We start from the raw sequence: 14871 nt of genomic DNA on the forward strand, positions 1-14871 counted from the left end.
CGCCCCCGCCCCCGCCTCGCCAGCCGGGTTTGGCAGGCTGAGTCAGCCCCTGCCACCCAGCCCCCTTCCCAGAAGTTACCACCCCGAGGGGGGCGTGGGGGAGTTCCAGCTGTTTGTCAGAGGGGCACGATTTTCAGGCCCGAGACAGGGCGGCCTGCCCCGACCTGCCCTCAGGTTCCTCTGCCTGCCACCTCGCCCTGGCTGCGCCGCGCCCGCATCCTGGGACACCTGCTCTCCCTTCCTCTCCCAGACGCTCTTCCCCCGGTGGCTGCCTGAGGCTGGGAGGTGTGTGTCTCTGTGTGCGTGTCCTCAGGAGACCACATTGGTCCTTACTCCACTCTGGGCGGGAGAGGTGGGGGCGCTTAGAAACACCCCCTGCTTTGCCCCTGTAGAGGAGGGAGGCGCCAAGAACTTCCTAAAACGAAGGTGTAGGGGAGCGCAGCCCTTCCTCCCTCCTGTCTGCAGCCCCCGCCCCAAGTTTGCAGAAGTGAAAGAGGGAAGCAGGTCTATGAGGGTGAGCAGGGCTGGGCCCATGTGACTCGGGGTGGGGGAGAGGCCTGGCGCTGGGGCCCAGTTCCCTGGGGTCTGTGCTGGGCCAGCTGGGGAGGGGGAGGTGCTGGGTTGCACCGGGGGAACGGGCACCTTGCCTGGCCCATGAGGGGGCTGGGCCTTGAAGAGAGGGGGTGGGGCTGGGAAAGCCCCCAGAATGCCTGACAGCTGCCCACAGGCGTCTTCTCTTGGCTGCTGGGGAGGCCTGACTCCTGGGGCCTTGGCAAACTCTCAGAACTCTCGCCACATTCTCCGGGCGCCCTAAAAGGGAGCTGCCCCTTTTGGGGGTCTCAGTGCCCCACCTCCCCACCATCAATCTTGGTGATGGGTGTGTGGCTTGTGCCAGTGCCCAGGGATCCTCAGAACAGTACCGACGGGGTCTGGGTAGGGGGACATCCCTGGGATGAATTAAGAGCCCCAGGTCACCCCGCTCCCCTTCCTGCCACCCTCCAAGCTTGGCCAGCACATCCAGTCTGGACGGCCCTTTCTCACTGCCCCAGGCTCAGCTGTGCCCAGCGCCAGGTCCACTGCCTGGGGCGAGGGGGGGGGCAGGGTGAGGGGGATGTCCAGGCCCTCGGACTCTCCTAAGGCCTGGACCCTGCCTTTACCCCTCCCCAGTCAAACCCTCATCTGTTTGCTTGAAGTTTCCAGAACTGCTCCTGGACGCCAAGGCTGCCCAAGTTTCCTCCCGTCCCTCCTGCTCCTCCCCTCTTCCCCCTCTCCCCCAGCTGGGCTCTGAAAGGTGCTACTCCAGCCACACCATTCCTTCCCCATCTGGGGCTGCGACCTTACATGTCCTTTCCCAGCCCTCCCCCTCCCCCTCCCCCTCCCCAGGGCAACAGGATCGGGCTGGAATGGAAGGAAGGTTATGGTGTTTCTTGGGACCCCGGCAGAGGAGGTGGGGACCACGGAGGGAGTCAGGACCCTCCCACCCGCAACCACTTCTCTGAGTGGCCTGATCCCGTTAGAGGTGGAGTTTGGTCTTTCAGTCCTGGGCCTCTGACTGTCTATATTTGACACCTTACCCTGATTTTTGGGTAAAAAATAGCGCACGATTTGGAGCACTGTTTCCTGACTCCCTGGTGGCCGTTGCTCGCAGGAGGGTGGGAGCCAGTGGTCCGTGCTGCCGCCTTGGTATGTCTGACTTTTGACCTTGCCGGGGACTTCCTCCTCCCCACCCTGGGCGGTGGGTCCCAATTTTTCCCCTTCCCTGCCCCCACTCCGCACTGACGCCGACTTGAGGGTCTCGGGCCCTTACGGATGGCCCAGTTGTCGCCCTTATGGAGGTTTCTGCTGAGGACAGAGAGCCCAGTTCCGCGTTGGCAGTTGGGGCGGGGGACTGGGCCCTGCGATGGGCCGGGCACATTGTGGTGGGTGATGTGGGGCTGGCCTGGGGCCTCTGAGGCTGGGGGCTGGGTTTCCTGCACCGGGGCAGGGTGCGGTAGGCTAGCAGAGGGGAGGGCAAAGCCAAGGACAGGCTGGGAGTGTGTTTTGGCCGCATGCACCCCCACCTGGAGGGGTTTGGCGTGAAGGGCCCCTGTCTGCTGGAGCAGAGGGTGAGGGTCCAGGGACTCAAGCAAAAGTCGCCAAAGCCCGTTTGCTAGGTCCGGGGCATGAGGGCAATGCGGACAATGTCACAGGCAGACCCACTTGCCCGGGCCCGCTGGGCGCAGTCTCACTCACCCTGCCCAGCCCCTGGCCAACCCGAGTGACCTTAGCGGCAGACCTGGCTTCTTATTCTGTGTGCGGACTGGGGGCTTGGAGGCCAATGGCCAGGCGTCAGGAGGCCCCTGCACGGCTGAGAATGAGCTTCAAGGGGCCTGAGCTCGAGTTTCTCTGATGCGGTGAAATCGAGGGCAGTGAGTGAAGGGACCACAAAGGCCCCTCCCAGCTGCACTTCTAACCCTCTGATACCCCCCTCGTGGGAGCGAGGCTCTGGTGGGGCCTGGAGGGTGACACCGAGCCGAGTGCAAACAAAGGCCAGGGCACAAGTCGACTGCCCGCCAGGGTGCCCCGGGGAGAGAGGGCCGTGGCAGGGGCCTCGGGGGACACGGCGCTCCACCCCAGCTGCTCAGGCCTCAGGCCCCACCGTCTTGATAGAGCTGCGCCCACCCCTCCTCGCCCCCGCGTGGCTCCCAAGGGGTGCCAACCTGTCGCTGCAGGCAATGAAGCGTGAACGTGTCACGGTGCCCCAAATGGTGCTCATTCACCTCCCACTGGGGGGTACCCCCCCGGACCCAGATTCAGGCACTGTCATAGAGCCCCTGCCCTAGCTTTTCTGCTCTCTGGGGGAGGGTCGAGTTCTCCTGCTCGCACAGGAAGAGGGCCACGGGAAGGAGACAGCAGAGGGTACAGGGGACGGCAAGGTAGGGCTGGCCTTGGGGCCTCCCTGCAGGCTGGGCTTACTGTGGCCCTCCTCTCCTCTCCTCGGAGAGGCTCCACCCCTGCCTGAGCCCCTTGCTCTCACCAGGGTCCTGAGCCTCTGGCCCGGCCACCTGGTGCATGGAGGGTAACGGGCACACCTCAGAGCTGCTTCTCTGGAGGGAAACTGAGGCCCAGCCATGCAGGCCAGGCCATGTGGGCCCGGGGTTCTCTCCCGCCCCGCCTCCTGTCACCTGAGGGGCACCTCAAGTGCAGTGCTCCCCTTTCTCCCTGGGGGTGGGGCGATCCCTCCTGCCTCTGTCCCTGACCCCAGCCTCAACTCCGAGTTCAGGTCAGCCAGGTCAGCCGGGTCCTGGGTGCCTCTCTGTCCCTCTCTCTCCTCCTCCCTCCCCTCACCCTGCGTCTCACACCCGCTCCCCCCTCTCTCCCCATCTGGCATCCTCTCGATCTTCTCCATTCTCCAGACTCCCCTCCTCCACTTCCCGTCTGCTCCCGCTCAGCCCCACTCTCCTGCCATCCGCGTCTGCCCTTGTCTGGCCCTCTGGGTCCTCGCGTCTCCTCCTGCCCCAGTCTCTTGGTCTGTCTGCCTCTGACCTGGAGAGCCGGCTTCCGGAGCCTGACGGTTTCTCCAGGACTGCCCTTCCTTTCCTTCCACAGCAGCCAATGCTGGTGCCCAGCTGCGGCCGCAGGAGAGAATGACGGTGTGGCGGCCAGGGACGTCCCTTTCCCTCTTGCCCCGTGGACTCCAGCGCTAGAAGGGCCTTCNACCAGCGCCCCCCCCCCGCAGGTGTTCAGCACCTACTCCAACGAGGACTACGACCGGCGCAACGAGGACGTGGATCCCATGGCCGCCTCCGCGGAGTACGAGCTGGAGAAGCGGGTGGAGAGGTTGGAGCTGTTCCCGGTGGAGCTGGAGAAGGGTGAGACGTCCGGGCCAGGCCGCGGGGTAGGGGTGGGTGCCGGGGGGAGGGGGCTCTTCTCTGGCTCCAGCTCTGCCCTGGGCCCTGGGGGTGGGAGTGGGGGGCTTCCTCAGGGACTTTGGTGTCTACTCTGCCTCTGCTAGTCCCCCCAGCCACACGGACTCCAGTGCGGCCAGAGCTCCCACCCCCGACCCCATCCTGCCCCACTGTGTGCCTGTCCAGCTGCCGGGACTGGGCATCCGGGCTCGGTGTGGGCCGCGCCATGATGGGAGGCGGGCACTGAGGGGACACCCCCGGGCTAACCGTGTCCTCACGGGCTGGGCAGGGATGGGGGGGCGCCGCTGCACCAGCACGTAGACCCAGGCCAGTGGGGTCCCCAAGGAAGGAGTGCTTGCGTTGAGCTCTGCAGAGGGGAATGCTTGCGGGAAAGAGAGAAGAGAGACTTGGCCAGATTTGGATCACGAGGGCAAGAGGGGTACGTGGGGCCTCGTAGACCGCGTGGAGGCCACCGTCTTTTCTCTCTGAGACGGACCGGGACACCGCGGCAGGGCGCGGGAAAGGGCTTTTAGGAAGGCCGCCGGAGGCCGCGCTGTGGGGAAAAGGGGCCCAAAGTGGATGGGGAGAGGCCACAGTGGGGAGGACCTGGTGACGGGCTGTGTGGGAAGTGGGTGTGCTTGAGAGAGCCTTGGGAGCAAGAATCTGCAGGACCTGGTGGCCCTTCGGCCCGCCTGAGGCCGTGAGGGGGAGGGAGGAATCCAGGTGACTCTCGGGCCCCTGGAGGGAGTGGCAGACGAGAAGAGCCTGTTTGTGGGGGAAGATAAGCGTTTGGATGTCAGAGGCCCATGAGACAGGAGGGGACAGCTGTGGAGGGCAAAGCAGGCGATCTTCAGTCATTGAGGCTGGGAGTGTGCGTGAGACCAGCTCCACCGTGGCCACCCCCAGGCTGTCCCGTCCCTCTGTGCCCCTCATCTGCCTGCACCGTAGTCCCTGGCCCACCCCCCAGGCCACCCTCAGCACGCCCTGATGCCCATTGGTTCTTGGGGGTGGGGGGTACAGAGCAGGCAGTGACCCACGAGCACCCTTGGTGGCCTGATAGAGTGTGGACAGAAGGTGTGTCCCTCACCCAGTCCTGGACATCCCCTAAGCGTGGACCTGCTGCCTGAGGTGGGGCTGTGCCCTGGGGTGACAATGGAGATGGGGGGAGGGGAGTCTCTCATCATGTCCACCCGCAAAGCCCCGGGGAATGCCTTGCCCCTGCCCCCCACCTGCCCACGCCAACCTCTCACGACTTTCTGCTCCACAGACTCCGAGGGTCTGGGCATCAGCATCATCGGTATGGGGGCCGGGGCGGACATGGGCCTGGAGAAGCTGGGCATCTTCGTGAAGACCGTGACTGAGGGTGGCGCAGCCCATCGGGACGGCAGGTACCGCCTCCCCCTCCCCTGCTGAGCCAGGGTGGGCCCCAGTCTGTGTAGGGCTCTGTGTGGGGCTAGGGTGGTCTGGGAGCCTTACTGTGCTGGTCCAGGGGGAGCAGCGCTGAACACAACTGATGGGACCCCTGCCATCACGGCACTTACATTCAGGCGGTGAGGATGGAGGGCTGCCTGGAGGCGTCGTATGTCCGGGTTCTGAGTGTGCGTTGGGCTGTGGTCGGGAGAGCACGGGCACGGGGGCTGTGCTCCTGGTGGATCCCCGAGCTTTTTTGCTTTACTTAGCAAATACCGAGTCCCTGGCTCTGTGGTGGGGCTGGAGCGAGCCCTGGGGAGCCAGTGATGAGGGCCTTGCTCCTCAAGAAGCACGTGGTGTGGTGAGGCAGACAGACATCCAAGTGGACACAGAAAATATGGGAAATGTAGTATGGGGTGCCGTGAAGGCATAAAAAGGAGGACTCGTTGTCTATGGCTAGTAGGGAAGGCTTCTTGGCGGAGGTGATGTTGGAGCCAACACCTGAAGGATGAGCAGGAGTTAGCCAGGCTGAGGGCGTAGAGTGTGCAATGGGTTCTAGAATGGGGACTGAAAGCAGGGGTGTGTGGTGAGAGCGTAGAGAGCAAGGGGGGTCCAGGTGCGTGGGGGGCTAGAAAGATTGGTGGGCCGTGCCTGGGGAGGAGACGCTCCTCGTGTGTGTGCATGTAAGCGCATGTGTGCTTGTGCTTGGCATCTGAGGCCGGAGGGGTCAGAAGGTTCGGGAAGGGCCTCCTGAGCCCCAGGCAGCCCAGTGGCCCCGCCGTGGGCCACTCCGCTGTGTGTGTGTGTGTGTGTGTGTGTGTGTGTGTGTGTGTGTGTGTGTCGCAGGGGGGAAGTGGGATGGGCTTTAGGGCATCCCCAGATATCAGGGGTGCCTTGGGTTGGTGCCTCCAAACCCGGACCCCTCCATGTGACAGAGGTGAGTGGGTGTCCCTGCGAGGGCCGGCTGACTTGGGGTCATGTTGCCGGACTCTGGGTTGCCTCGTTCAGGGTGCTTCTGCCTGCTGTGGCCCAAGTGGCACGGGGGGGGGGGGGGAGGGACAAAAGGAAGGTGACAGCCTCTGCTCTTTCGCTTACCCGCTCACTTGAATTTCCAGAGCCTTCTCTGTGGTCATCTGTTGGCGGTGTGGGGAATGTGTGTCCGTGTGAGAGAGTGGCCACATGTGGGGCGCACAGGCGGAGGGGGGGAGCTCTTCACAATAGGCCGTTTCCTCCATTTCCGCATAGGAGGCCGGAGAGGAGGCCTGGAGCTCCATGGGAGGTAGGAGTGGAGAAAGGCAGCGGCCAGGGGTCCGGCCAGTTCCTTCCTGCCCGTCCCTCTCCTTGTGCGGAGAAGTAGGGCCTTTGGTGCCACACCAGGACCGCGGTGGCGGCTGTGTGCCCCGGGGAGGGTGCCGTGAGCCTACGGGCCGGTGCCTGAGCACGACGGTTTGCTACATGGCTCTTGGCCATTTGGCAGAAAATCTGCAGACCCAGGTCTGCAGACGTGAACTTGTAAGCGGACCATGTGTCACCTGTGCTTCGGGCCCCTGGCAGCGTGCATGGCGGTAACAAACTCGGGATGCTGCCCCCCTCTGTCGGGTGTCACGGAGGAGGGGCCAGGGGTGTGACTGTCACCACTCTGGGTCCCGCATGCCTGTGTCTGCTTTGCCTGCCCGGGGCTTACCGTCTACCGGTGAGCCTGGAGGATACCTGACCCTCCGGCCTCATGCATTTTACGCAAGTAGACAAAGTACCGGGGCCCAGTGGGGACTGAGCCTCAAGTTCCGGATGGGAGGGGGACCGCCTCTATCTCAGCTGCGGTTCCCCTGTGAGCCCCGCTAACCGGTGTGGCCTCTCCCAGGATCCAAGTGAATGATCTCCTTGTGGAGGTGGATGGCACGAGTCTGGTGGGAGTGACCCAGAGCTTTGCAGCCTCTGTGCTCCGGAACACCAAGGGTCGCGTGCGGTAAGGGCCGGGAGCTGGGGGCTGGGTGGGGAGCGGGAGCGGATGGAGGTTTGGCCCTCGTCCTGGCACTCAGCCCACCGGGCCGCACCCGGCTAAGGTTCTGGGTAGCCCCCCTTATAATTTTTTTAAATTAGTGTTTATTTTTATATATTATGAAAAAGAGAGAGCAGCAAGCAGGAGAGGGACAGAGAGAAAAAGAATCCCAAGCAGGCTCCGCTCCGTCAGCTCAGAGCCCAACGTGGTGGGGCTTGAACTCACAAACCCTAAGATCATGACCTGAGCCGACTCCGAGAGTCGGACGATTAACCAGCTGAGCCATTGGTTGGCCCACCTTATAGAGGGGCTGCCGCGGCCTCCCCTGCCTGAAAGAACTGCTGTGCCCGCATCCCTGTCCCGTGCTTGCTGTCCTCTCCCAAGCCCCTGAGCCCGGCTGGCCACCAGCACAGCCTTCAAGGCCCGTGGCCCGCTACACCTCCAGACTGGCCTCTTGGATTTATTCTTCCCTCACGTGTCCATCACTAACTCACCAGAGAACCAAGATGTGCAGGGAGACTTGGTCCAGATTGGAGCCTCCCCACCAGGCCCCTCATCCTTCCCTCCTCACCCCTGTGCGGTCCTGGGGGCCTTACCTCCCTTGGCCTGTCAGTGAAGGGAACTGGGTTCTAGGCTCCTCATGTCCTGCTCCCGCATAACATTCAGGGACCACCCCCCGCCCCCTCCAAGAGGGGCACTGCCCCCAGGAAAGGGCGGTGGACAGAAACAGGATGTGGGTGGCCACGGAGAGGAGGGGCTGGTGCCTGGAAGTTCCACTGTTTCCTCTCTGTCCTAATCTCCACGCACCATCATCCCGCCCCTTCCTGAAGCTTGGGGGCTTGGAGGTTACACACGAAGCCCCTCCGCAGCCCCAGGGCAGGGGGAGGGAGAAGCAGGCTGCTGGGATGGGTCAGCATCACCATCCCCCTGCCTCGTTTTCTCTTCTGTCGTGGAGGAAGAGCCCCCCTGGCCAGGCAGCTTCTGAACTCCTGTCCCCTGCAGCCCAGCAGGGCGGGTTTGACCGACATCGCCCCTCCCCCCAAACTGGCTGCCAGGGTTAGTGGGCCTTGTGCCTCCCTGGGGAAGGAAACCCAGTAAAGGCCCCCGGCTCCCCCATTCATTATTAACACTCCACGGCCTCTGAAGTCGGCCCTCTCGTTTCACCTCCCTTGGGAGGGTCTGGGTGTGGAGGTGGTGCACCAGTGGGGAAGGATGGTGGCAATACCCAGGCGAAGACGGAGGCGAAGGCATATGACGCTGATGCCCCTGCAGGTTTATGATCGGCCGGGAGCGGCCGGGCGAGCAGAGTGAGGTGGCCCAGCTGATTCAGCAGACCCTGGAACAGGAGCGATGGCAGCGGGAGATGATGGAGCAGAGATACGCCCAGTATGGGGAGGACGACGAGGAGGTAGGGACTCCCTGCCTGACTGCGTGCATCATCGCCCCCTGGTGGCTGGACAGAGCATTACAACCATCCTTGGACCCCTGCTTTCCCAGGCCTTGTAAAGAAGGCAAGGGGCTCCCGTCCCTACCCTGGGGGGTGATCCCTACCTTCAAAGAACACTTGAGTCTTATGGCAGGAATCACACTTTCTGTCTTCAGAGAGCCTTCTTGCTCCTACAAGAAAAACACAGCTCCTTCAAAGAGTCCCTCCTCTGGCAGGAAGGCGTACAGGGCCTCTACCCTCAGGGGACCCATAGTGTAAAGGGAAAAGCACAGGCTGTGTCCTATGGGGGGAACTACCGTGCCCTCAGGGGACTCCCCAGAAGGTGCCAACCACGCCTACTGCCCTGGGCCCAGCTTGAACCACGCCCCCGGGCAGCACCCCCCCGAGCCTGACTTGGGCAACCTGTTGCCAGTCTAAGTGCTGCGCATCAGGGCCAAGTGAGCCTGGGGTGGATAGGGTGTGCTGTCCCCTCCCTCCCTTCACAGACGGGAGAATATGCCACCGACGAGGAAGAAGAGCTGAGCCCCACGTTCCCAGGCGGCGAGATGGCCATCGAGGTGTTTGAGCTGGCAGAAAATGAGGATGCCTTGTCCCCCGTGGACATGGAGCCCGAGAAGCTGGTGCACAAGTTCAAGGAGGTGGGCAGAGGGGGAGGGGGCCCCGGGCTGGGGGAGGGCACAGGCTGGCAATTATCCCGCCCTGCAGAGCGGTCCCCTCCGGCCAGAGCTGAGCGCCTGCCTCTCCGCCCCCACAGCTCCAGATCAAGCATGCCGTGACCGAGGCAGAGATCCAGCAGCTAAAAAGGAAGGTAAGAGTACAGCAGGGGGAGTGTGGTCTGAGGGCTGGCGGGGGAAGACGACCCCCTACCTCCACACCTTTGGACGCTGCCACTCGTCCATCACCCGCGGGCAGACTCAAAACAAGCTACTCTGAGGCAAGGGAGCGTGGTGTAAAAAGCGTGAGGTCTGGACCCATCCGTGCCACCATCCGCTCGCTGCCCTCTGCCTCAGTCTCCTCACCTACAAAATGGGACGATAATAGGGCCAACACTGTAGGATCGTTGAGGGGATTTGAGGGTATAACGCGTATACAGTCCTTAGCACAGCACCTGACACGTAACATAGGTGCTCAAAAAAAAATCGAGCTGTGAGCGATTACGCTGAATGACACTAGGTTGCACTAGATGTAGTCTTCACATTCGTGGTGTCTCATACAGGTCCCCTATACAGCCCGGTAACGTAAGCTACTCAGTGATCTGCCCACTGACACGTGCCAGCCAGGACCCCAGGCACGTAGTAGCCCCAGGCCCACTCCCCAAGGTCTCTTAGAGACGCCCACTCGGCATGGACGCAGAGGCTCCTGCTTCACGGGACTGTATACCCAGGTGATCAGCCTGTACATGTAGACGCTCTGTATTCATCGGCTGAGACCCACAGGCATGACCATCCCGCAGGACGAGGGTCCCAGGACACGTGTGTTCTCACAGCGGGGCTCACGCTGACGGTACCAGATGGTAACACGCATGACATGCACAAACACGCATACGTCCCATGCACAGACACCCTCTCAGAGCGCCCACGTACTCACAGGCATGTTGATACACGGACTTCCTGTGAAACGTGGGTATTGGGCCCCTGCTGGGCCAGGACATTAGAGCCCCCGCTGCCACGGGGCTTCTGGTATGGTGGGGGGCAAGGGACTTGGGGCCACACACCCTCAGTCCACCCACCACACACGAAAGGAGGAGAGGTCACCGCTGGGGGCCGGGCCGGGTTTAGGAGACTGAGGCAGAGGAAGGGCACTCCCAGGGGGAGTGAGGCTGAGCTTGGAGGAGGCCCGCCGGCTGTGGGAGCCATTCCCACGGGGACAAGGTGGGAGGCGGTGCTGGCCCGCCGAGATGGTCTGAGCCTCGCAGGGTCCCCACTCCCCGCTGAGGACTCTGGCCTTGGTCCTGTGGCCACAGGGGGTGTATAAAGGGGCAAAGGTCACTGACTGTGGGGCCAGAGGACATGGGGGTGGGCAGGACTTGGAGGCTGGCAAACCAGTCAGAGGCCCTGGTGGTGTCCTGGGGGGCGTGGTGGCCAGGGCTGCCCAGAGGGCAGGCGCAGGGTATGGGTAGGAGGGACGGGTCGGAGCTGCGTTTCTGAGGCCAAGATGATGGGCCCCGCTCTGTGCAGGCCACAAAGGCGAGGGGGAGCGCCAAGGGTCCGTTCCTGCTTTGTGTTTGTAAAGGCCAGCAGGGTACCGTCCACCTGCCCAGCCCTGTTCCAGTCCCTATGGGGGCGGATGCACATTTGACACCTGCCCTTGTGCGGCTCAGTGCACGCGCTGGTGTCTGCATCCTTACCAGCTGACACGGGGCTCCAGACGGGGATACAGGGGTGTCGAGCTCCTAGAGCAGGAGAGCCTGATCCAGCCCGAGTGTGTGTGTGGGGGGGGTGCTGTTGGAGGGAATCACAGGAGACTTCTCTGGGGAAGTGATACGCTGAGCAGAGGGCCGAAAAGTAAGCTAGTGGGAGACCATGGGGCAAGGGAGAGAGCAGGTGGGGGAGGGGAGCAGAGGGAATGGCACGGGCAAAGGCCCTGTGGCAAGAGGGAACGTGGCAGCTCTGAGGATCTGCAGGAAAGCCCACGTGGCTGGGGCACAGCAGGCGGCGTTCGCAGCCAGCGAGCTCGGAGGGGCAGGTAGGGGCTTGAGGCTGAGCCCTGGCATGGCAGTGAGATCACAGGAAGGAGGAATAGATTTGTGCGGGCGGGGTGCCTGCGAAGAACGTGGATAAGGTGGGAGGGAGGAGCCGGGATTGTGTGGGAAGCTGCAGACGCAGGGACTGGTCAGCAGGGCCAGAGCTGCGGAGGTGACAGAGGGCGACGGCGACCCTCACCTGCTCTGCTCTTTCCCGTCCACCATCTTCCTGTAGCCCTGAGAGCTTGGCAAGGCAGGAAGCAGTCTCATTTCACAGACGGGAGGACTGAGGCCTATGGCCGAAGGTGCCTTGCCGCAGGTCAGAGAGCTCTGCGGGGACTGGACTGGGCCTCTGGCCTGCTAGGTGTGTGCGCGGCGCAGGGGCCCGGGCTGGGAGCTCTGAGGCCGACCTCCCACCTCTTCCCTCTCCAGTTTTTAGTTCTCAGGCTCAACCAAGGACAGTTACTAGTTCGTGGGGGGTGGGGCGCACGGGCAGTGGGCTCCACCTCTGCAGGAATCATCCAGAGACCGGCCCCAGGGCCAGGATGGGGGCGCCCTGCGGCCCGCACTGACCCACGGCTGCTCCCTCCGCAGCTGCAGAGCCTGGAGCAGGAGAAGGGGCGGTGGCGGGTGGAGAAGGCTCAGCTGGAGCAGAGCGTCGAGGAGAACAAGGAGCGCATGGAGAAGCTGGAGGGCTACTGGGGCGAGGCCCAGAGCCTGTGCCAGGCTGTGGACGAGCACCTGCGGGAGACCCAGGCCCAGTACCAGGCCCTGGAGCGCAAGTACAGCAAGGCCAAACGTCTCATCAAAGACTACCAGCAGAAGTACGCGACCGGGGCGCTGGGGGGTGTGGGGGTGTCCCTGGGGGGGTCCCTGGCCCAGGGTAGACTGCAAGAGGCCTCTGGTGGCAGAGCCTCCCCACCTCAGGCTGAGTAAGGAGGCAAGGAGCACAGAAGTTGGGGGGCCCCATGGTGAGGGGGCTTTGGGAAGACTTGGGGCCTCCTGAGCTAAGAACAGGGAGAGACGGACAGCGCTGCTCAGGTGGGGCTAAGGACAGGGCTGAGGGCCCTGGGACTCCTTGGATGGAAGCCAGACCACACACCCTCACCCGTGGTCTGTCCCCTGCCGACCCCTAGGGAGATCGAGTTCCTGAAGAAGGAGACGGCACAGCGCCGGGTTCTGGAAGAGTCAGAGCTGGCAAGGAAGGAGGAGATGGACAAGCTCCTGGACAAGGTGGGCCCAGGGGTGTCCTGGGGGCAGGGCTGAATGGAGGGGAGGCAGCGCGCAGACCCTCCCTCCAGTGCCCCCTCGGGATCCTGGACGGGGAGAGGGAGAGTCATGGTGCTGGCTCAGGGTCACCATGTCCTCACCAGGGGCTGGCGGAATGGCGGGGCCTGACCCCCTCTCCCTTTTGTTCGCCAGATCTCAGAACTGGAAGGGAACCTGCAGACACTGAGGAATTCCAATTCTACTTAACAGGAATCATTCCTTGACCGGACAATAATGAATCCCCTCCCGTTGTCCTCCCTCCCCTGTCCTCAATACTTCACCCCGCCCCCTACCAGCCTGGGGACAGGTGCCCCGACTCCCCACCCTCCGCCCCACCTCCCCCAGCTTCAGGGACCAGAGGGCCTGGGCAGACAGAGGTGGCTGGAAGAGTGGCTTCCTTCTTGCCCTGCGGGGCCAAGGCACGGAGGCGGAGGGATGCTGAGGGTCGGCCTGGGGGGTGGACAGACACGTGGACTTGCAGACCATACTGCCAGACTTTACAACCTCCAGCCTTTGTCTCTGGACTGGAAGGGGGCTGGGGGCTCTCCCGGCATCTCACCACCTGGAGGCTGCTCCCTGCCCCCGGGGCTCCTCCGCGGGCCCTTGGGCCTCTTGACTTGAGATTCTACCTTCTTGGCCCTTTCCCCATCCCCCATCATCGTGCTGTCTCTGTTGCATTCTGACCCTCCTGCTGGGAGGGGCTGCCTCCACACCTTCCCCCATCCATCCTGGCCCCTCCTCCCAGGAGGGACAGAGTCCACCGCCCCTGAGCCTGGGGGCTGGGACCAGCCCTGCACTGACTTCTCATGCATCCTTTGGGAAAAGGGGAGAGCCCAGGGCACCTGGTCCCCAGCTCCCCCTTTCCTGGTGCAGCAGCCCTCAATTTTTCCTTGTGCCTCCCTACCCCCAGGTGCCAAATAGCCATAGCCTCCTCCTGGAACTGTTCGGTGGCCTCTGTGCGCTCCAAGTTGCCTGGCCAGGCCTGGGAAGAACCAAGGAGGAGAGGTCAGCTTAGGGGGCGGGGCTGCAGAGCCCCTGGTCTTAGGCAAGGGGAGCATTTCCCACTGGAGAGTCCGGGTCCTGCCCAGGGCCACACCTGGAAGACTTGTACTGACACCGCAGACTCCACCTCGGTCCACCCACACCCACAGTTTTCCAATGTTTTGACTGGAGGGCAAAATTTTACTACTACTCATCTTTTTGGAGACCAGGGCTGCCCTGCTGGCAGCCTGCTTTCTAAGTGAAATACACTCCGTTTCCCCACTTGAACCCCAAATCGGGGGGGACTAGACCAAGGGAGGTGGGACACCCCCCCCCACCCCCCCNTTCCGGTTTTGTACGGACCATGCCCTCTGTCAAGTCGCCCCCATAAAAGCAGCCCCCAGAGCGTCGCTGACTGGTTTCTTGATTCGCGGGGGAGGGACAGGGTTGTGGGTCTGTGCCCCGCGGTCCCCTCCTACCCGTGCTGCCTCTGACCGTGAGGATCCTTCTACAGAGATCCCATATTCCCGCTCCCAGCAAATTCCTCGTCACCATTGCCTCCCTCAGCACCCACCTATTTCTCCTGGTGAGGCCTGGGGTTTCCAGAGAGTTCCTCAGGCCCGTTGCATTTCCTCTTTTCAGGAGCCCTCTGAGTTCAAAGGACAGGTTAGATAATGATAACGGCAAGGGCAAGGCGAGCCGCAGGTCCCTTCCCTGAGAAGTCTAACCTGCTGGGAATACCCAGTCGCCGCTCTCACAAGGTACCTTACCTGAGGTACCTGAGGATCAAAGGTTTCCTGGAGGCGGGAGGTGACATGTCCGAGTGGTTTTGTCCCCAGGGTGCTAGAAAATTTAAATCATTCTAGCCCCCTGCTCTGAGCTGGCATGTCTTGTTGCTACAGAGTCTAGAACCAGGGTTCTAGGGCAAGATTTGGTGAAGTCCCAGAGAGGGGAGAGAGAGGGGGGAGGAGGCCAAGGCTAGGGCCTTGCCTTGCTGTGGGTGCTGGTGGGTGTATAGGTGAGAGAACAGAAGCACAAGGCACTTGTGCTCAGTGGCCTGGCCCCCCGGGGGTTCTCATGTTCCCCTTTGCCTGAAGGAATGAAGTCCCAACATCAGGACCCTTTAAGGTCACTCTGATGAGTTGCGGACAACACCCAAGGTGACTGGCCTCTACCAGAGCCCCTGGTGGCCATC

General features: G+C 62.8%; 1 protein-coding gene across 1 annotated transcript in view; it reads left to right on the forward strand.

The window, feature by feature from the left end:
• PPP1R9B (protein phosphatase 1 regulatory subunit 9B) overlaps positions 1-14014 on the forward strand; it is a gene marked incomplete at its 5' end in the record, with an annotated part of 14987 nt that extends 973 nt beyond the window's left edge. Inside the window, 9 exons of the mRNA XM_077776861.1 lie at positions 3716-3851; positions 5155-5275; positions 7159-7263; positions 8569-8704; positions 9229-9381; positions 9498-9551; positions 12021-12250; positions 12563-12659; positions 12849-14014. Of these exons, the coding sequence (XP_077632987.1) occupies positions 3716-3851; positions 5155-5275; positions 7159-7263; positions 8569-8704; positions 9229-9381; positions 9498-9551; positions 12021-12250; positions 12563-12659; positions 12849-12902 (1086 nt within the window). The remainder of the gene's footprint in view (positions 1-3715; positions 3852-5154; positions 5276-7158; positions 7264-8568; positions 8705-9228; positions 9382-9497; positions 9552-12020; positions 12251-12562; positions 12660-12848) is intronic.
• Between the last annotated feature and the right edge of the window lie 857 nt (positions 14015-14871).

The sequence above is a fragment of the Crocuta crocuta genome, unplaced genomic scaffold (assembly GCF_008692635.1).
Source record: "Crocuta crocuta isolate KB4526 unplaced genomic scaffold, BGI_CrCroc_1.0 scaffold352, whole genome shotgun sequence".
NCBI lineage: Eukaryota > Metazoa > Chordata > Mammalia > Carnivora > Hyaenidae > Crocuta > Crocuta crocuta.